The sequence below is a fragment of the Myxocyprinus asiaticus genome, chromosome 34 (assembly GCF_019703515.2).
Source record: "Myxocyprinus asiaticus isolate MX2 ecotype Aquarium Trade chromosome 34, UBuf_Myxa_2, whole genome shotgun sequence".
Classification (NCBI taxonomy): Eukaryota; Metazoa; Chordata; class Actinopteri; order Cypriniformes; family Catostomidae; genus Myxocyprinus; species Myxocyprinus asiaticus.
This window is the reverse complement of record NC_059377.1, coordinates 33,124,536-33,146,210: the sequence shown is the minus strand read 5'-3', so window position 1 is coordinate 33,146,210 and position 21,675 is coordinate 33,124,536. Positions and strand designations below refer to the sequence as shown.

The 21,675-nt window shown below is 41.7% G+C and overlaps 1 protein-coding gene across 1 annotated transcript in view; it reads left to right on the top strand.

The window, feature by feature from the left end:
• LOC127424978 (uncharacterized) overlaps positions 1 to 20,207 on the top strand; it is a 187,662-nt gene extending 167,455 nt beyond the window's left edge. Inside the window, 12 exon segments of the mRNA XM_051670551.1 lie at positions 1,530 to 9,305; positions 9,307 to 9,537; positions 9,539 to 10,333; positions 10,335 to 10,565; positions 10,567 to 11,361; positions 11,363 to 11,593; positions 11,595 to 13,421; positions 13,423 to 13,647; positions 13,649 to 14,442; positions 14,444 to 14,675; positions 14,677 to 15,470; positions 15,472 to 20,207. Of these exon segments, the coding sequence (XP_051526511.1) occupies positions 1,530 to 9,305; positions 9,307 to 9,537; positions 9,539 to 10,333; positions 10,335 to 10,565; positions 10,567 to 11,361; positions 11,363 to 11,593; positions 11,595 to 13,421; positions 13,423 to 13,647; positions 13,649 to 14,442; positions 14,444 to 14,675; positions 14,677 to 15,470; positions 15,472 to 20,116 (18,576 nt within the window). The 3' untranslated portion in view covers positions 20,117 to 20,207.
• The last annotated feature ends 1,468 nt before the right edge of the window (positions 20,208 to 21,675 follow it).

Here is a 21,675-nt window from a genome sequence, read left to right as displayed (position 1 = left end):
AACAAATGCATTATGGAAATGCTTTTGGAAAAGGTCATGAGGCATCAGTGTATTACTCCCTGCTAATTCAGAGTCTGGGGGACGGAGCTTAAACTTCTCTCAAGAGATTATGGGAGAAAGATTTAAATTTGGTATTGGAGGAGGGAGTGTGGGCTAGGATTCCAAAAAATGTCAAGTCTGCATCTAGAGATGCAAGGGTTTGTCATAGATGTTACATAGATTCTATTGGACCCCCTCTAGATTGTAGAGGCTTGGTCTTAAAGACACACCCACCTGCTGGCGATGCCAATCAGAAGATGGAGACACAACCCATGTTTTTTGGGGGTGTGTTAAGATCCAAGAATTTTGGTTGAAGGTTCAGAGTTTTATATGTGACACTCAAATTTGGGCACTCAAATTTCATTCTGCCCCAGACCCTGTATTTTGGGCAATGGGGTGGTCATAAATTTGGGGGATAAACACATAAAAAATTGGGTTCTGAGGAGCATTATGATTAGCAGGCAAATTATTTTAAGGGGATGGAACGCAGATGGAGCGCCCTCATTTCCGGAGTGGTGTGTGGAGATGGGGAGGGTGGCTGCTTTCGAGGAGATGTCAAGCAGAAGGCTGGGGGTTCAGAATTTGTTTGATAGGAAGTGGGGCAATTACTTAGTGTTTTTGGGGGACTCTCAGGGAGGGGCTGTGGAGAGAGATGTTTAGTTTGAATTATATACGATTATTATTTTTCTTTTTTGTTTTCTTTTTGTAAAGGATTAGACATAGGGTGGAAAAGGAGGACACAGGAACTGGGTTCTTCAACTCAAAGGTAAGATTTTAATAAACAAACTTAAACGGCTTTTCAGCGCAACACTCTTCAGTTAACTACACAGCCTCTTTCAGACCGGTAGCTCTCTCTCCGTCTCGTCGCTGGCATGGTCGCTTTATACCGCTCTCCCCACTGCTTATTGCAACTAGAAACAGGTGTTAGACATTATCAGGCTCAGGTGTGTGCAACCTTACCGCTTTCTCTCTCTCCGGACGAATGCTTGACCATGCCACTGCTGCCAAACTTTTTCCATTTTTTGTGTGTGTATTCTATTTGGGACCACAGGGGTGTTTGTTGGGGGTCAGGGTGGGATTGGTGATTGGGGAGGTGGAGGGGTATTGGGGGGGTTAAATGTTGATTCAATGTATATATGTTGTGTTTTTTATTTTGTTATACGTTTATGAATCAATAAAAATGTTAATTGGAAAATAAAAGGGCTGAAGTGTGAAGATTTACAAGCTTTCATTGTTGAGCTAAGCACAAGCTTTAAGAGGATAGTTATAAGTACTTCAAATTAGCACAGTTTTGCGGTATATATTTCTGAGCATAACTGGTGCCAATGTTGCCATTTCCTTGTGTTTATACAGTAAACAAAACATATAGCTAACTTAAGTGTATCCATCTAGACAGCTATTTAAATGCACAACTAATACTTTTTACATTTGACTTATGTAATCCACAGACCCAGGTGCAAAAAAAATCCACGTAAAAAATGCAAGCTCAGGAAAATTGTAATTCTCATGGAACAGTAGCTGGAGTGTTCCTTGAATATTTGAATGAACCCATCACAATTTACCAAGCCAATAAGAAGCGCTTGCTGAATCCAGGAACGTGTTTGGCACTGTTAGAAGCCCAAGCTGCAACTGGAGGAATTATTGATCCCATCAAAAACAGACAGCTCTCTGTCGAAGATGCAGTCAAAGAAGGAATTGTGGGACATGAAATAAAAGAAAAACTTCAGTTTGCAGAGAAGGCCATCAGTGGTTACATAGATCCTTACACCAAACAACAAATCTCACTGTATCAGGCCATGCAGAAGGATGTCATCCCAAAAGAATATGGCATTAGATTACTTAAAGCACAGATCTCCACCAAAGGCATCTATGATCCTATTGAAAAATGCTACATAACTGAGGAGCAAGCTTGTGAGAGGGGTCACTATGATAAAGATATATTCAGAGACCAAATGGATGTTCTAAAAGTATTCTATGACCCAAAATCTCAGGAAAAACTCACCTATCCATTATTGATGGAGAAATGCACTGTAGCTCCAGAAACAGGTTTGCTGCTGTTCCCAATTTACATCACGTTCAAAGGCCTTCGCAGAGGTGTAACCTCCAGTGAGCTCCTGGCATCAAAAATAATTGACCAACAAACATACGAACATCTGCAAAAGGGCAAGAAAACCACCCAGGATGTGATGCTAATAGAGACAGTGAAAGAATATCTAGAAGGTAAAGGAAGCATTGGGGGAATAGCTGTGCTCTCCTCTAATAAGAAAATGAGCATCTATCAGGCAATGAGACAAGGAATAATCATGCCTGGTTCTGCTTTGTTTCTGCTGGAAGCCCAGGCGGCAACTGGATTCATGATTGATCCAGTTTTAAACAAGACTTTCAGTGTAGATGATGCCATTAAACAAAAACTTGTAGGACCAGAGTACCATGCAAAATTGCTTGCAGCAGAACGTGCAGTCACTGGTTACAATGACCCATACACTGGTAAAACCATTTCCCTTTTTCAAGCTCTAAAGAAGGAACTGATTGTGAAGGAGCATGGGATCCGTTTGCTCGAGGCACAAATTGCAACTGGTGGAATTATTGATCCAATAAACAGTCTCAGAGTTCCCATGGATGTAGCATACAAGCGTGACTTATTTGACGAGGAAATGAATGCCATTCTTGAGGATCCTGGAGATGACACTAAAGGATTCTTTGACCCAAACACAAAGGAAAATCTTACATACCTGCAACTGCTGGGTCGTTGTGTCATTGACCCCTCAACGGGACTCACATTGCTGCCCATTCAGGATCAATCAGGCAATCTCAATCACACATTCATTGGCTATGACATCAAAAAAGTCCTCAAGGATGTGATGGTAAAAGTGACATGTGGGAAATACATGGGAATGACTGTTTCACTCTGGGAATTACTCATGTCGGAATATTTCACTGAAGAGCAAAGGCATGATATCATCCGTCAATACAGAAACAGAACACTCACAATTGATATGATAGTCACCAAAGTCCTGGAGATAATTAAACAATCAATTAAAACAGCCAATGTAATTTTTGAGGGCATAAGGGAAAAGGTCAGTGCAACCCAGCTTTTCGAGGCAGACATCATCACTCAGAATGATCTTGAAGATCTAAAAATAGGAAAAATTACTGTAAAAGATGTTACAGAGAATGAATCTGTGCAAACATACCTACAAGGTAAACCAAGCATTTCTGGTGTGCTGCTTCCTGACTCCCAACTCATGTCAATCTACCAGGCCAGACAAAAAGGAATTCTAAGGCCAGGAACATCACTCATTCTGCTGGAAGCCCAGGCAGCAACAGGATTCATTATTGATCCAAATGCTAATCAAAAGTTCTCTGTCGATGACGCTGTGAAGGCACGGGTGGTAGGGGTTGATCTTCATGCAAAACTTTGCTCAGCAGAGAAGGCAGTGATTGGTTACCATGATCCTGACACTGGTAATAAAATCTCATTGTTTCAGGCAATGCAGAAAGATTTAATTGTAAAAGATCATGGCATACGTCTGCTGGAGGCCCAGATTGCCACAGGGGGCATTATTGATCCGGTAAATAGCCATCGCATTCCAGTTCATACAGCTTACAAACGGGGATACTTTGATACTGAAATGAAACAGATTCTCGACAATCTGACTGATGACACAAAAGGATTCTTTGACCCAAACACTCACGAAAACCTTACTTATATGCAGCTTATGTCCAGATGTGTGACTGACCAAAGCACAGGCCTTTGCCTTTTGCCAATCAAAGGGAAAGACAACAGAATCATGATAGCAGACAGCACCAAAGAGGCACTTCAAACCACATTTGTCTCTGTGAGATATGGCAGGTTCAGCAACAAGAGAGTAACACTCTGGGAGCTCATTAACACAGATTATTTGTCTGAGGACAAAAGGCAGGAGCTGATCAAACAGTACAAGTCAAAATCTATCACAATCGAAGAAATCATTACAATAATTTTAAAAATCATTGAAACCAAAGAAGTACAAAGAAATGCAGATCTCAGCGTCAACGGTTTGAGGGGAAAAGTCTCCATTTTGGAGCTGCTGAATTTGGGTATCATAGATGAAAAAACATATAAAGACTTGCTTGAGGGGAAGCTAACAATCAAAGATCTTCTTGAGATGGACACTGTGAGGACCTTCCTCAGGGGAACAAGCTGTATAGCTGGTATAATAGTGCAAAAGTCTAATCAGAAACTGAGCATCTATCAAGCCAAAAAAGAGGGTCTTGTTACCCCTGGTACTGCCCTGTGTCTTCTCGAAGCACAGGCTGCCACTGGGTTTATTGTTGATCCGATACAAAACAAGAAACTCACTGTTGAGGAGGCCTTGAAACAGAAAGTCATCGCTCCTGAGTTTTATGAAAAGCTCCTGGCTGCTGAGAAAGCAGTAACTGGTTACAAAGACCCATTCACTGGCAAGACAATATCACTTTTCGAATCCATGAAGAAAGATCTCATTCTAAAGCAGCATGGCATACGTCTACTTGAAGCCCAGATTGCTACAGGTGGCATCATTGATCCATTAACATGTCTACATTTGCCACTTGAAGTTGCTTTCAGGAAGGGCTATTTTGATGCTGACTTAAACCAGATCCTTGCAGATCCCAGTGATGACACCAAAGGGTTTTTTGATCCTACCACTCAAGAAAATCTGACCTACATGGAGATGATGGCACGGTGCATCAAGGATAATGACACCGGTCTTTTCCTTTTTCCACTGGGTGAAAAAGGGAAAACACAAGAAAAAGCACAGAAAATTCTCTCAGATGCTGAGATTAAGGAAGTCTTTTTGAAAAACACTGTTGTCATTCCTGTTGGTATTTTCTCTGGAAAATCACTGTCCCTCTGGGAGGTAATTTACTCTGTGTACTTCACTGAAGAACAGAGGCAGCAGTGCTTTGAACAGTACCGTTTGGGCAAGATAAATATGAAGGATGTTGCCTCAATGGTTCTCACAACAATCCAAAAACTGGAAAAAAAAGAAGCAATTCCTCAAATAACAATGGGCTTGAGAAAACCTGTTTCTATGCAACAGCTGCATGATTCTGGAATCATTGAAACCAAAACCTACAAGGATCTGCAAGATGGTAAGACAACCATTGAAAATGTGGTAAAACTTGAATCTGTACAAAGGTACTTGAAAGGCACTGGAAGTATTGCAGGAGTAAAGCTTCATCCATCAGGAAAAGTGACAAGTTTATACACAGCAAAAACTGAAAGCTTGCTCTGTCCTGATGCAGCTCTAATATTGCTTGAGGCTCAGGCAGCAACTGGATATGTTATTGATCCAATCAGAAACAAATATCTGTCAGTCATGGAGGCTGCCAGAGCTCAACTTATTGGACCAGAGATATTAGAGCACTTACTCTTGGCCGAACGTAGCGTAACTGGTTTCACAGACCCGTACTCAGATGAGCAAATATCCTTATTTGAAGCAATGAAAAAAGGTCTCATCCCTCGAAACCATGGACTGCATCTTTTAGATGCACAGCTCGCTACAGGGGGAATAATTGATCCGATTGGAAGCTACCGGTTACCTCTTCAGAGGGCAATAATGCAAGGATATATGGATAAGGAGACTAATGAGCTCCTAGCAAATCCCAGTGGTAGTGGAAAAGGGTATTCAGACCCAAACACAAAAGAATCCCTTACATACAATCAACTCAAGCAGAAATGTGTGAGAGATCCAACCACAGGACTACTACTTCTCCATGTAAACGAAAAAAGTTTTGAAAGCTCGATGTACAGTGACAAACAAATAGTAAATGTCTTCAAAGAGAAATCAGTGATCATCAATGCTGGGAAGTTTGAAGGTAAACGTGTACCACTTTGGGATGCAATACACTCAGAGTACATATCTGCAGAGAAAAGGAAAGAGTTCCTTGACATGCACAAACAGAAAAAAATGTCCATTGAAGAGATAACAGAAATGGTTACAGCGATAATAATGGAGGTAACAACAAAAAAACATTCATTTAAAGGTTTGAGAAAACAAGTATCAGCAAGAGAACTTTTTGAAGCAAAAATCATTTCTAAAGAAATGTTTAGTAAGCTTATCAATGAAGAAGTACAAGATGAAGATATTGACAAAATGGAATCCATTCAAAAATACCTTGGAGCAACAAATTGTATTGCTGGTGTACATATTCAGTCTACCAAACAGAACATGAGCATCTATGAAGCTAAAAAAAGGGGACTTCTGACTCCTGGAACATCTCTGGTATTGCTGGAGGCACAGGCTGCAACTGGCTTTATGATTGATCCAGTTAAGAACACAAAGTTGTCAGTAGAACAGGCGGTGGCTGAAGGCATTGTTGGGATGGAATGGAAAAGCAAACTGCTCTCAGCAGAGCGGGCAGTCACTGGTTATACAGACCCCCACACAGGGAAAACAATCTCTTTGTTCCAGGCCTTAAAAAAAGATCTTATTGTCAAAGACCATGGCATTCGTCTTCTTGAAGCTCAGATTGCTACAGGAGGCATCATTGATCCTGTGCACAGTCACCGTGTTCCTGTGGAAGTAGCGTACCAAAGAGGTTACTTTGATAAGGAGATGAACAAAATACTTAATGATCCAGATGATGACACCAAGGGCTTCTTTGATCCCAACACACAAGAAAATCTCACATACTTGCAGCTCGTGGAGCGTTGTATTAGAGACCCAATCACTGGCCTCAGCCTCCTTGTCATTGTGAAGAAGGGTGAGTATTATTTCTTCATTGATGAACATACAAAACATATCCTCAAGTCTACAACCACAAACAAAGCAGGAGGTAAATTCCAAGGGCATCTGGTGTCTCTCTGGGATCTGCTGTACTCTGATTACATCACTGAGGAAAGGAGAAGAGATCTGGTGCAGCAGTTCAAATCAGGCACAATAACCATTGAAAAATTCTTGGAAATTGTTCTAACACTGGTATCACAGAAATCAGGACCATGTACCTCAACCATTACCACAACAAAATCTACGATAACAACTGAGACAACCCAAAATAAAAGTTTCCAAGGTATCAGAAAGGATGTGAGTGCTGACGAGTTGCTGAAATCCAAAATCATTGATGAGAAAACTTACCAAGACCTATCTTCTGGAAAAGTCACAGTCAATCATGTAAGTGAAATGGACTCTGTGCGAAAATATCTACAAGGAACCAATAGCATAGCTGGTGTATTTGTCCAGTCTACCAAACAGATCATGAGCATCTATGAAGCCAAAAATAAAGGACTTCTGACTCCTGGAACATCTTTTGTTTTGCTGGAGGCTCAGGCTGCCACTGGCTTTATGATTGACCCAGTCAAGAACAAAAAGCTGTCGGTAGAACAGGCGGTGGCCGAAGGGATAGTTGGGACAGAATGGAAAAGCAAACTGCTCTCTGCAGAACGGGCAGTCACTGGTTACACTGACCCCCTCACAGGAAATACAATCTCTTTGTTCCAGGCCTTGAAAAAAGATCTTATTGTCAAAGACCACGGCATTCGTCTTCTTGAAGCTCAGATCGCTACAGGAGGCATCATTGATCCTGTGCACAGTCACCGTGTTCCTGTGGAAGTAGCGTACCAAAGAGGTTACTTTGATGAGGAGATAAACAAAATACTTAATGATCCAGATGATGACACCAAGGGCTTCTTTGATCCCAACACACAAGAAAATCTCACATACTTGCAGCTCGTGGAGCGTTGTGTTAGAGAACCAATCACTGGCCTCAGCCTCCTTGTCATTGTGAAGAAGGGTGAGTATTACTTCTTCATCGATGAACATACAAAGCACATACTTAAGTCTGCAACCACAAACAAAGCAGGAGGTAAATTCCAAGGGCATCTGGTGTCTCTCTGGGATCTGCTGTACTCTGATTACATCACTGAGGAAAGGAGAAGAGATCTGGTGCAGCAGTTCAAATCAGGCACAATAACCATTGAAAAATTCTTGGAAATTGTTCTAACACTGGTATCACAGAAATCAGGACCATGTACCTCAACCATTACCACAACAAAATCTACGATAACAACTGAGACAACCCAAAATAAAAGTTTCCAAGGTATCAGAAAGGATGTGAGTGCTGACGAGTTGCTGAAATCCAAAATCATTGATGAGAAAACTTACCAAGACCTATCTTCTGGAAAAGTCACAGTCAATCATGTAAGTGAAATGGACTCTGTGCGAAAATATCTACAAGGAACAAATAGCATTGCTGGTGTTTTTATCCAGTCTACCAATAAGACCATGAGCATCTTTGAAGCCAAAAATAAAGGACTTCTGACTCCTGGAACATCTTTGGTTTTGTTGGAGGCTCAGGCTGCCACTGGCTTTATGATTGACCCAGTTAGGAACAAAAAGCTGTCGGTAGAACAGGCGGTGGCCGAAGGGATAGTTGGGACAGAATGGAAAAGCAAACTGCTCTCTGCAGAACGGGCAGTCACTGGTTACACTGACCCCCACACAGGGAAAACAATCTCTTTGTTCCAGGCCTTGAAAAAAGATCTTATTGTCAAAGACCACGGCATTCGTCTTCTTGAAGCTCAGATCGCTACAGGAGGCATCATTGATCCTGTGCACAGTCACCGTGTTCCTGTGGAAGTAGCGTACCAAAGAGGTTACTTTGATGAGGAGATGAACAAAATACTTAATGATCCAGATGACGACACCAAGGGCTTCTTTGATCCCAACACACAAGAAAATATCACATACTTGCAGCTCGTGGAGCGTTGTGTTAGAGACCCAATCACTGGCCTCAGCCTCCTTGTCATTGTGAAGAAGGGTGAGTATTACTTCTTCATCGATGAACATACAAAGCACATACTTAAGTCTACAACCACAAACAAAGCAGGAGGTAAATTCCAAGGGCATCTGGTGTCTCTCTGGGATCTGCTGTACTCTGATTACATCACTGAGGAAAGGAGAAGAGATCTGGTGCAGCAGTTCAAATCAGGCACAATAACCATTGAAAAATTCTTGGAAATTGTTCTAACACTGGTATCACAGAAATCAGGACCATGTACCTCAACCATTACCACAACAAAATCTACGATAACAACTGAGACAACCCAAAATAAAAGTTTCCAAGGTATCAGAAAGGATGTGAGTGCTGACGAGTTGCTGAAATCCAAAATCATTGATGAGAAAACTTACCAAGACCTATCTTCTGGAAAAGTCACAGTCAATCATGTAAGTGAAATGGACTCTGTGCGAAAATATCTACAAGGAACCAATAGCATAGCTGGTGTATTTGTCCAGTCTACCAATACAGATCATGAGCATCTATGAAGCCAAAAATAAAGGACTTCTGACTCCTGGAACATCTTTTGTTTTGCTGGAGGCTCAGGCTGCCACTGGCTTTATGATTGACCCAGTCAAGAACAAAAAGCTGTCGGTAGAACAGGCGGTGGCCGAAGGGATAGTTGGGACAGAATGGAAAAGCAAACTGCTCTCTGCAGAACGGGCAGTCACTGGTTACACTGACCCCCTCACAGGGAAATACAATCTCTTTGTTCCAGGCCTTGAAAAAAGATCTTATTGTCAAAGACCACGGCATTCGTCTTCTTGAAGCTCAGATCGCTACAGGAGGCATCATTGATCCTGTGCACAGTCACCGTGTTCCTGTGGAAGTAGCGTACCAAAGAGGTTACTTTGATGAGGAGATAAACAAAATACTTAATGATCCAGATGATGACACCAAGGGCTTCTTTGATCCCAACACACAAGAAAATCTCACATACTTGCAGCTCGTGGAGCGTTGTGTTAGAGAACCAATCACTGGCCTCAGCCTCCTTGTCATTGTGAAGAAGGGTGAGTATTACTTCTTCATCGATGAACATACAAAGCACATACTTAAGTCTGCAACCACAAACAAAGCAGGAGGTAAATTCCAAGGGCATCTGGTGTCTCTCTGGGATCTGCTGTACTCTGATTACATCACTGAGGAAAGGAGAAGAGATCTGGTGCAGCAGTTCAAATCAGGCACAATAACCATTGAAAAATTCTTGGAAATTGTTCTAACACTGGTATCACAGAAATCAGGACCATGTACCTCAACCATTACCACAACAAAATCTACGATAACAACTGAGACAACCCAAAATAAAAGTTTCCAAGGTATCAGAAAGGATGTGAGTGCTGACGAGTTGCTGAAATCCAAAATCATTGATGAGAAAACTTACCAAGACCTATCTTCTGGAAAAGTCACAGTCAATCATGTAAGTGAAATGGACTCTGTGCGAAAATATCTACAAGGAACAAATAGCATTGCTGGTGTTTTTATCCAGTCTACCAATACAGACCATGAGCATCTTTGAAGCCAAAAATAAAGGACTTCTGACTCCTGGAACATCTTTGGTTTTGTTGGAGGCTCAGGCTGCCACTGGCTTTATGATTGACCCAGTTAGGAACAAAAAGCTGTCGGTAGAACAGGCGGTGGCCGAAGGGATAGTTGGGACAGAATGGAAAAGCAAACTGCTCTCTGCAGAACGGGCAGTCACTGGTTACACTGACCCCCACACAGGGAAATACAATCTCTTTGTTCCAGGCCTTGAAAAAAGATCTTATTGTCAAAGACCACGGCATTCGTCTTCTTGAAGCTCAGATCGCTACAGGAGGCATCATTGATCCTGTGCACAGTCACCGTGTTCCTGTGGAAGTAGCGTACCAAAGAGGTTACTTTGATGAGGAGATGAACAAAATACTTAATGATCCAGATGACGACACCAAGGGCTTCTTTGATCCCAACACACAAGAAAATATCACATACTTGCAGCTCGTGGAGCGTTGTGTTAGAGACCCAATCACTGGCCTCAGCCTCCTTGTCATTGTGAAGAAGGGTGAGTATTACTTCTTCATCGATGAACATACAAAGCACATACTTAAGTCTACAACCACAAACAAAGCAGGAGGTAAATTCCAAGGGCATCTGGTGTCTCTCTGGGATCTGCTGTACTCTGATTACATCACTGAGGAAAGGAGAAGAGATCTGGTGCAGCAGTTCAAATCAGGCACAATAACCATTGAAAAATTCTTGGAAATTGTTCTAACACTGGTATCACAGAAATCAGGACCATGTACCTCAACCATTACCACAACAAAATCTACGATAACAACTGAGACAACCCAAAATAAAAGTTTCCAAGGTATCAGAAAGGATGTGAGTGCTGACGAGTTGCTGAAATCCAAAATCATTGATGAGAAAACTTACCAAGACCTATCTTCTGGAAAAGTCACAGTCAATCATGTAAGTGAAATGGACTCTGTGCGAAAATATCTACAAGGAACAAATAGCATTGCTGGTGTTTTTATCCAGTCTACCAATACAGACCATGAGCATCTTTGAAGCCAAAAATAAAGGACTTCTGACTCCTGGAACATCTTTGGTTTTGTTGGAGGCTCAGGCTGCCACTGGCTTTATGATTGACCCAGTTAGGAACAAAAAGCTGTCGGTAGAACAGGCGGTGGCCGAAGGGATAGTTGGGACAGAATGGAAAAGCAAACTGCTCTCTGCAGAACGGGCAGTCACTGGTTACACTGACCCCCACACAGGGAAATACAATCTCTTTGTTCCAGGCCTTGAAAAAAGATCTTATTGTCAAAGACCACGGCATTCGTCTTCTTGAAGCTCAGATCGCTACAGGAGGCATCATTGATCCTGTGCACAGTCACCGTGTTCCTGTGGAAGTAGCGTACCAAAGAGGTTACTTTGATGAGGAGATGAACAAAATACTTAATGATCCAGATGACGACACCAAGGGCTTCTTTGATCCCAACACACAAGAAAATATCACATACTTGCAGCTCGTGGAGCGTTGTGTTAGAGACCCAATCACTGGCCTCAGCCTCCTTGTCATTGTGAAGAAGGGTGAGTATTACTTCTTCATCGATGAACATACAAAGCACATACTTAAGTCTACAACCACAAACAAAGCAGGAGGTAAATTCCAAGGGCATCTGGTGTCTCTCTGGGATCTGCTGTACTCTGATTACATCACTGAGGAAAGGAGAAGAGATCTGGTGCAGCAGTTCAAATCAGGCACAATAACCATTGAAAAATTCTTGGAAATTGTTCTAACACTGGTATCACAGAAATCAGGACCATGTACCTCAACCATTACCACAACAAAATCTACGATAACAACTGAGACAACCCAAAATAAAAGTTTCCAAGGTATCAGAAAGGATGTGAGTGCTGACGAGTTGCTGAAATCCAAAATCATTGATGAGAAAACTTACCAAGACCTATCTTCTGGAAAAGTCACAGTCAATCATGTAAGTGAAATGGACTCTGTGCGAAAATATCTACAAGGAACAAATAGCATTGCTGGTGTTTTTATCCAGTCTACCAATAAGACCATGAGCATCTTTGAAGCCAAAAATAAAGGACTTCTGACTCCTGGAACATCTTTGGTTTTGTTGGAGGCTCAGGCTGCCACTGGCTTTATGATTGACCCAGTTAGGAACAAAAAGCTGTCGGTAGAACAGGCGGTGGCCGAAGGGATAGTTGGGACAGAATGGAAAAGCAAACTGCTCTCTGCAGAACGGGCAGTCACTGGTTACACTGACCCCCACACAGGGAAAACAATCTCTTTGTTCCAGGCCTTGAAAAAAGATCTTATTGTCAAAGACCACGGCATTCGTCTTCTTGAAGCTCAGATCGCTACAGGAGGCATCATTGATCCTGTGCACAGTCACCGTGTTCCTGTGGAAGTAGCGTACCAAAGAGGTTACTTTGATGAGGAGATGAACAAAATACTTAATGATCCAGATGACGACACCAAGGGCTTCTTTGATCCCAACACACAAGAAAATATCACATACTTGCAGCTCGTGGAGCGTTGTGTTAGAGACCCAATCACTGGCCTCAGCCTCCTTGTCATTGTGAAGAAGGGTGAGTATTACTTCTTCATCGATGAACATACAAAGCACATACTTAAGTCTACAACCACAAACAAAGCAGGAGGTAAATTCCAAGGGCATCTGGTGTCTCTCTGGGATCTGCTGTACTCTGATTACATCACTGAGGAAAGGAGAAGAGATCTGGTGCAGCAGTTCAAATCAGGCACAATAACCATTGAAAAATTCTTGGAAATTGTTCTAACACTGGTATCACAGAAATCAGGACCATGTACCTCAACCATTACCACAACAAAATCTACGATAACAACTGAGACAACCCAAAATAAAAGTTTCCAAGGTATCAGAAAGGATGTGAGTGCTGACGAGTTGCTGAAATCCAAAATCATTGATGAGAAAACTTACCAAGACCTATCTTCTGGAAAAGTCACAGTCAATCATGTAAGTGAAATGGACTCTGTGCGAAAATATCTACAAGGAACCAATAGCATAGCTGGTGTATTTGTCCAGTCTACCAATACAGATCATGAGCATCTATGAAGCCAAAAATAAAGGACTTCTGACTCCTGGAACATCTTTTGTTTTGCTGGAGGCTCAGGCTGCCACTGGCTTTATGATTGACCCAGTCAAGAACAAAAAGCTGTCGGTAGAACAGGCGGTGGCCGAAGGGATAGTTGGGACAGAATGGAAAAGCAAACTGCTCTCTGCAGAACGGGCAGTCACTGGTTACACTGACCCCCTCACAGGGAAATACAATCTCTTTGTTCCAGGCCTTGAAAAAAGATCTTATTGTCAAAGACCACGGCATTCGTCTTCTTGAAGCTCAGATCGCTACAGGAGGCATCATTGATCCTGTGCACAGTCACCGTGTTCCTGTGGAAGTAGCGTACCAAAGAGGTTACTTTGATGAGGAGATAAACAAAATACTTAATGATCCAGATGATGACACCAAGGGCTTCTTTGATCCCAACACACAAGAAAATCTCACATACTTGCAGCTCGTGGAGCGTTGTGTTAGAGAACCAATCACTGGCCTCAGCCTCCTTGTCATTGTGAAGAAGGGTGAGTATTACTTCTTCATCGATGAACATACAAAGCACATACTTAAGTCTGCAACCACAAACAAAGCAGGAGGTAAATTCCAAGGGCATCTGGTGTCTCTCTGGGATCTGCTGTACTCTGATTACATCACTGAGGAAAGGAGAAGAGATCTGGTGCAGCAGTTCAAATCAGGCACAATAACCATTGAAAAATTCTTGGAAATTGTTCTAACACTGGTATCACAGAAATCAGGACCATGTACCTCAACCATTACCACAACAAAATCTACGATAACAACTGAGACAACCCAAAATAAAAGTTTCCAAGGTATCAGAAAGGATGTGAGTGCTGACGAGTTGCTGAAATCCAAAATCATTGATGAGAAAACTTACCAAGACCTATCTTCTGGAAAAGTCACAGTCAATCATGTAAGTGAAATGGACTCTGTGCGAAAATATCTACAAGGAACAAATAGCATTGCTGGTGTTTTTATCCAGTCTACCAATACAGACCATGAGCATCTTTGAAGCCAAAAATAAAGGACTTCTGACTCCTGGAACATCTTTGGTTTTGTTGGAGGCTCAGGCTGCCACTGGCTTTATGATTGACCCAGTTAGGAACAAAAAGCTGTCGGTAGAACAGGCGGTGGCCGAAGGGATAGTTGGGACAGAATGGAAAAGCAAACTGCTCTCTGCAGAACGGGCAGTCACTGGTTACACTGACCCCCACACAGGGAAATACAATCTCTTTGTTCCAGGCCTTGAAAAAAGATCTTATTGTCAAAGACCACGGCATTCGTCTTCTTGAAGCTCAGATCGCTACAGGAGGCATCATTGATCCTGTGCACAGTCACCGTGTTCCTGTGGAAGTAGCGTACCAAAGAGGTTACTTTGATGAGGAGATGAACAAAATACTTAATGATCCAGATGACGACACCAAGGGCTTCTTTGATCCCAACACACAAGAAAATATCACATACTTGCAGCTCGTGGAGCGTTGTGTTAGAGACCCAATCACTGGCCTCAGCCTCCTTGTCATTGTGAAGAAGGGTGAGTATTACTTCTTCATCGATGAACATACAAAGCACATACTTAAGTCTGCAACCACAAACAAAGCAGGAGGTAAATTCCAAGGGCATCTGGTGTCTCTCTGGGATCTGCTGTACTCTGATTACATCACTGAGGAAAGGAGAAGAGATCTGGTGCAGCAGTTCAAATCAGGCACAATAACCATTGAAAAATTCTTGGAAATTGTTCTAACACTGGTATCACAGAAATCAGGACCATGTACCTCAACCATTACCACAACAAAATCTACGATAACAACTGAGACAACCCAAAATAAAAGTTTCCAAGGTATCAGAAAGGATGTGAGTGCTGACGAGTTGCTGAAATCCAAAATCATTGATGAGAAAACTTACCAAGACCTATCTTCTGGAAAAGTCACAGTCAATCATGTAAGTGAAATGGACTCTGTGCGAAAATATCTACAAGGAACAAATAGCATTGCTGGTGTTTTTATCCAGTCTACCAATACAGACCATGAGCATCTTTGAAGCCAAAAATAAAGGACTTCTGACTCCTGGAACATCTTTGGTTTTGTTGGAGGCTCAGGCTGCCACTGGCTTTATGATTGACCCAGTTAGGAACAAAAAGCTGTCGGTAGAACAGGCGGTGGCCGAAGGGATAGTTGGGACAGAATGGAAAAGCAAACTGCTCTCTGCAGAACGGGCAGTCACTGGTTACACTGACCCCCACACAGGGAAAACAATCTCTTTGTTCCAGGCCTTGAAAAAAGATCTTATTGTCAAAGACCACGGCATTCGTCTTCTTGAAGCTCAGATCGCTACAGGAGGCATCATTGATCCTGTGCACAGTCACCGTGTTCCTGTGGAAGTAGCGTACCAAAGAGGTTACTTTGATGAGGAGATGAACAAAATACTTAATGATCCAGATGACGACACCAAGGGCTTCTTTGATCCCAACACACAAGAAAATATCACATACTTGCAGCTCGTGGAGCGTTGTGTTAGAGACCCAATCACTGGCCTCAGCCTCCTTGTCATTGTGAAGAAGGGTGAGTATTACTTCTTCATCGATGAACATACAAAGCACATACTTAAGTCTGCAACCACAAACAAAGCAGGAGGTAAATTCCAAGGGCATCTGGTGTCTCTCTGGGATCTGCTGTACTCTGATTACATCACTGAGGAAAGGAGAAGAGATCTGGTGCAGCAGTTCAAATCAGGCACAATAACCATTGAAAAATTCTTGGAAATTGTTCTAACACTGGTATCACAGAAATCAGGACCATGTACCTCAACCATTACCACAACAAAATCTACGATAACAACTGAGACAACCCAAAATAAAAGTTTCCAAGGTATCAGAAAGGATGTGAGTGCTGACGAGTTGCTGAAATCCAAAATCATTGATGAGAAAACTTACCAAGACCTATCTTCTGGAAAAGTCACAGTCAATCATGTAAGTGAAATGGACTCTGTGCGAAAATATCTACAAGGAACAAATAGCATTGCTGGTGTTTTTATCCAGTCTACCAATAAGACCATGAGCATCTTTGAAGCCAAAAATAAAGGACTTCTGACTCCTGGAACATCTTTGGTTTTGTTGGAGGCTCAGGCTGCCACTGGCTTTATGATTGACCCAGTTAGGAACAAAAAGCTGTCGGTAGAACAGGCGGTGGCCGAAGGGATAGTTGGGACAGAATGGAAAAGCAAACTGCTCTCTGCAGAACGGGCAGTCACTGGTTACACTGACCCCCACACAGGGAAAACAATCTCTTTGTTCCAGGCCTTGAAAAAAGATCTTATTGTCAAAGACCACGGCATTCGTCTTCTTGAAGCTCAGATCGCTACAGGAGGCATCATTGATCCTGTGCACAGTCACCGTGTTCCTGTGGAAGTAGCGTACCAAAGAGGTTACTTTGATGAGGAGATGAACAAAATACTTAATGATCCAGATGACGACACCAAGGGCTTCTTTGATCCCAACACACAAGAAAATATCACATACTTGCAGCTCGTGGAGCGTTGTGTTAGAGACCCAATCACTGGCCTCAGCCTCCTTGTCATTGTGAAGAAGGGTGAGTATTACTTCTTCATCGATGAACATACAAAGCACATACTTAAGTCTACAACCACAAACAAAGCAGGAGGTAAATTCCAAGGGCATCTGGTGTCTCTCTGGGATCTGCTGTACTCTGATTACATCACTGAGGAAAGGAGAAGAGATCTGGTGCAGCAGTTCAAATCAGGCACAATAACCATTGAAAAATTCTTGGAAATTGTTCTAACACTGGTATCACAGAAATCAGGACCATGTACCTCAACCATTACCACAACAAAATCTACGATAACAACTGAGACAACCCAAAATAAAAATTTCCAAGGTATCAGAAAGGATGTGAGTGCTGACGAGTTGCTGAAATCCAAAATCATTGATGAGAAAACTTACCAAGACCTATCTTCTGGAAAAGTCACAGTCAATCATGTAAGTGAAATGGACTCTGTGCGAAAATATCTACAAGGAACCAATAGCATAGCTGGTGTATTTGTCCAGTCTACCAAACAGATCATGAGCATCTATGAAGCCAAAAATAAAGGACTTCTGACTCCTGGAACATCTTTTGTTTTGCTGGAGGCTCAGGCTGCCACTGGCTTTATGATTGACCCAGTCAAGAACAAAAAGCTGTCGGTAGAACAGGCGGTGGCCGAAGGGATAGTTGGGACAGAATGGAAAAGCAAACTGCTCTCTGCAGAACGGGCAGTCACTGGTTACACTGACCCCCTCACAGGAAATACAATCTCTTTGTTCCAGGCCTTGAAAAAAGATCTTATTGTCAAAGACCACGGCATTCGTCTTCTTGAAGCTCAGATCGCTACAGGAGGCATCATTGATCCTGTGCACAGTCACCGTGTTCCTGTGGAAGTAGCGTACCAAAGAGGTTACTTTGATGAGGAGATAAACAAAATACTTAATGATCCAGATGATGACACCAAGGGCTTCTTTGATCCCAACACACAAGAAAATCTCACATACTTGCAGCTCGTGGAGCGTTGTGTTAGAGAACCAATCACTGGCCTCAGCCTCCTTGTCATTGTGAAGAAGGGTGAGTATTACTTCTTCATCGATGAACATACAAAGCACATACTTAAGTCTGCAACCACAAACAAAGCAGGAGGTAAATTCCAAGGGCATCTGGTGTCTCTCTGGGATCTGCTGTACTCTGATTACATCACTGAGGAAAGGAGAAGAGATCTGGTGCAGCAGTTCAAATCAGGCACAATAACCATTGAAAAATTCTTGGAAATTGTTCTAACACTGGTATCACAGAAATCAGGACCATGTACCTCAACCATTACCACAACAAAATCTACGATAACAACTGAGACAACCCAAAATAAAAGTTTCCAAGGTATCAGAAAGGATGTGAGTGCTGACGAGTTGCTGAAATCCAAAATCATTGATGAGAAAACTTACCAAGACCTATCTTCTGGAAAAGTCACAGTCAATCATGTAAGTGAAATGGACTCTGTGCGAAAATATCTACAAGGAACAAATAGCATTGCTGGTGTTTTTATCCAGTCTACCAATAAGACCATGAGCATCTTTGAAGCCAAAAATAAAGGACTTCTGACTCCTGGAACATCTTTGGTTTTGTTGGAGGCTCAGGCTGCCACTGGCTTTATGATTGACCCAGTTAGGAACAAAAAGCTGTCGGTAGAACAGGCGGTGGCCGAAGGGATAGTTGGGACAGAATGGAAAAGCAAACTGCTCTCTGCAGAACGGGCAGTCACTGGTTACACTGACCCCCACACAGGGAAAACAATCTCTTTGTTCCAGGCCTTGAAAAAAGATCTTATTGTCAAAGACCACGGCATTCGTCTTCTTGAAGCTCAGATCGCTACAGGAGGCATCATTGATCCTGTGCACAGTCACCGTGTTCCTGTGGAAGTAGCGTACCAAAGAGGTTACTTTGATGAGGAGATGAACAAAATACTTAATGATCCAGATGACGACACCAAGGGCTTCTTTGATCCCAACACACAAGAAAATATCACATACTTGCAGCTCGTGGAGCGTTGTGTTAGAGACCCAATCACTGGCCTCAGCCTCCTTGTCATTGTGAAGAAGGGTGAGTATTACTTCTTCATCGATGAACATACAAAGCACATACTTAAGTCTACAACCACAAACAAAGCAGGAGGTAAATTCCAAGGGCATCTGGTGTCTCTCTGGGATCTGCTGTACTCTGATTACATCACTGAGGAAAGGAGAAGAGATCTGGTGCAGCAGTTCAAATCAGGCACAATAACCATTGAAAAATTCTTGGAAATTGTTCTAACACTGGTATCACAGAAATCAGGACCATGTACCTCAACCATTACCACAACAAAATCTACGATAACAACTGAGACAACCCAAAATAAAAGTTTCCAAGGTATCAGAAAGGATGTGAGTGCTGACGAGTTGCTGAAATCCAAAATCATTGATGAGAAAACTTACCAAGACCTATCTTCTGGAAAAGTCACAGTCAATCATGTAAGTGAAATGGACTCTGTGCGAAAATATCTACAAGGAACAAATAGCATTGCTGGTGTTTTTATCCAGTCTACCAATAAGACCATGAGCATCTTTGAAGCCAAAAATAAAGGACTTCTGACTCCTGGAACATCTTTGGTTTTGTTGGAGGCTCAGGCTGCCACTGGCTTTATGATTGACCCAGTTAGGAACAAAAAGCTGTCGGTAGAACAGGCGGTGGCCGAAGGGATAGTTGGGACAGAATGGAAAAGCAAACTGCTCTCTGCAGAACGGGCAGTCACTGGTTACACTGACCCCCACACAGGGAAAACAATCTCTTTGTTCCAGGCCTTGAAAAAAGATCTTATTGTCAAAGACCACGGCATTCGTCTTCTTGAAGCTCAGATCGCTACAGGAGGCATCATTGATCCTGTGCACAGTCACCGTGTTCCTGTGGAAGTAGCGTACCAAAGAGGTTACTTTGATGAGGAGATGAACAAAATACTTAATGATCCAGATGACGACACCAAGGGCTTCTTTGATCCCAACACACAAGAAAATCTCACATACTTGCAGCTCGTGCAGCGTTGTGTTAGAGACCCAAAGACTGGACTTTATCTACTTTCCTTAAAAAAGTAGTTTTAAGATTGGGTGCAAAATGCCATACAGAGTAACTATATTGCACTATTTATATTTGCTTTGTTCTCAATTAAATGCTATTATCACCAAATCATTTGTTTCTGTAACACTTTATAATAACTTCAATTAATATACAATTAACAAACATTATATAATGCTTAACAGATCATTGGTATATTAAAATTATTAAATGTAAATTCAAATACTTACAAGTGCTATTTAGCTTTCATTTATATATGGTTTTCACTTTTTTAACATCTACAATTTTTTTTTTTTTTTTTTTTTTTTTACAAATTTTGTATAATGATTAAAGGATTTTTTTAATGTAAATTTGAATGCTTACAGATGTATTTAAACTTTTTTATATATGACTTATATATGAGTTCATGCACTTTTTTTACATTTACAAATGTTTTCAGAAATGATTAGTATTTTTTACCATCTCACACACTATTCAATTTTATAAATTATTCATTAATGTCTAGCTAATTAGTAACCAAGGTCTGTAAAAGCCACAAATGTCCTTTTTTTTTTTTTTAAATGTACATAAGGATGCTTTTACTATTTACACATCTTTAAAACTCATTTAGTAAATTTTTTTTTTTTTTTTTTGCAGGATCCAATCCAAAGTTGAAACTATTTATACACTGTAAATGTTTGGGTTTACAAATAATTATTTAGTATCTTTGTGGGCATTGGACTTTGAGCTACTGTAACAAAGTTTGTGTGAGGGGTGGTTCGTTAAATTTAGTTGTATAATTGATACAGACCTTAATTCTTGATACATTAACAACACAACAATAACAAGACTTACTTCGGGGGCAAAACTTTGTGTTTATTGCCACAATAATATATTTATAGCAGGCTATACTGTATAGGCTACTTAAAAAGAGAATATTCATTTTATCATAAATTAAGAAGAGAAAACTTTTCAGAGTTTTAAAGATTTTTTTTTTTTTCAAGAGAAATATAACAAAAATACATTTTTACGGATCCGCGAAAACGCTGTATTAACGTCATCGTTTTCACAAATTTGCACTTTGAAACCCGTTTTCAAAAGTTTGCGCTTTCGCCATTTGTATTCACCGCTCAGTGGAAGAATGCTTATGTGCGCAGGCGCATGCTGTTTATTTACAAAGTTTTCGCTGATCCGTGTGAACGGGTATAGTTATGACATCGTTATTGTCTGTACACGAAACTTTTCAAAAACGCAAAGGAAAAACTTTTCCGTTTTTAGTACATCGTTGTCGTGTAAACGTACCCTTCTCTCGTAGGAGTTACCAAAATATATATTTAGACTTTACTATTCACCACCTTCAACCCCCTCTTCCCGGTCGACGGCGACACACTGGACGGTCCACCGGTCGGACGGCGAGGGAGAGTACCGCCACGGATTTCTTCCCACTGAACACTTATCACTGAGATAGACACCTCTAAATGTTTCCTCTCTTTCCTGCGGTCCGGCGGATCATTCGCCGTTGTTCGGTCTAAACGAATGAAATGGCTGCTTTTCTCTTATGCAAAAGGCACGTACCTTGGGCTTTGAGAGTGGGCAAGCG